The 1,037-nt window shown below is 58.3% G+C and overlaps 1 protein-coding gene across 1 annotated transcript in view; it reads right to left on the bottom strand.

Annotated features, from left to right (window-relative positions):
- Positions 1-315: 315 nt before the first annotated feature.
- The window catches only part of FAM65A (family with sequence similarity 65, member A), a gene marked incomplete at its 5' end in the record, with an annotated part of 11,258 nt that continues 10,536 nt past the window's right edge, over positions 316-1,037 (bottom strand). The window contains 1 exon segment of the mRNA XM_009330368.1: positions 316-383. Coding sequence (XP_009328643.1) covers positions 316-383 — 68 coding nt within the window.

Raw genomic sequence — 1,037 nt, 5'->3', positions numbered from 1 at the left:
GGGGGGGGGTGTGTGTGTTCTTATCCGTGTCTATTAATACCTGGTGGGGGGTAAAGAAGACAGAGGCATATGCTCCTCAGTGGTGCCCCGTGAAAGACCAAGCGCCAAACTGCAACTGAAGTGCAGGGATTCAAGTTAAACTTCAGAAAAGCTTTTTCTGTGAGGATGGTCAAGCACTGGCACAGGTTGGTCAGAGAGGTTCTGGCATCTCCGTCCTTGGAGATACTCAAAACCCAACCAGATGTGGTCCTGAGCTCTAGCTGACCCTGCTTTGAGCAGGGAATGGATGAGCATTTCCAAAGGTCCCTTCCCACCTCAACTGTTCTCTGAGTCTGATCCATCGTGGCTCGGTGATGAGACCCGCACCAAGAGGTGCCCAATCTCTGTGGGGATGGGTTCGAAAAACCAGTTCAGCTGGGCGAGCTCCGGCCCTGGCTCTCTGGACCCCTGCTGGGGGTTGGGCACCATGGTGTGTTCCCACCACAGGTACAGAAGACGGTAGAAACCAGGGCTGCCCCGGGAACACCGACAGCGTTCCACACTGTCGGTGTTCCCGGGGCAACCCTGGTTTCGATGGGTCCCTGGGCTGGGCACCCCCATCGCGTAGCTGCAGCGTGGCCACCTCGTGCCACCTCGGGTGATGCTTCCCACCGAAGTTTGGCAACATCTCAGCAACTCTGGCAAAGCTGAGGGAAGGTGGAAACTCCTTCCGCTGCTGAAGAGGAGAGACCCGCTCTCCTTTTGGTGAAACCAAAGGCCGCCATGGGAGCAGTGTTGATCCTCAGCTTTCCAAGCGCCTGAGAAACACCCAGCTGAGCCCAGCTTTGTCCCTCAGTCCAGAAGCATTCCTCCCCGCATTTATAAAGACAACGTTGGAAACGGCGTTTAAATCCCTGCCGTGACAGCGTCCCTGGAAGGCAGCGCAAGGAGGCGCGCTGTGGGACCGGGCAGTGCCACGCACGGCCGCGGCAATCCTCTCTGCCCCTCGGCACGAGCCAGGAGGGCCAAGACTTCCGTGCCCTGCGCCAGGTGACGGG

The sequence above is a fragment of the Pygoscelis adeliae genome, unplaced genomic scaffold, assembly GCF_000699105.1.
Source record: "Pygoscelis adeliae isolate BGI_AS28 unplaced genomic scaffold, ASM69910v1 Scaffold458, whole genome shotgun sequence".
Lineage (NCBI taxonomy): Eukaryota > Metazoa > Chordata > Aves > Sphenisciformes > Spheniscidae > Pygoscelis > Pygoscelis adeliae.
This window is presented reverse-complemented; position numbering and strand designations above follow the sequence as displayed.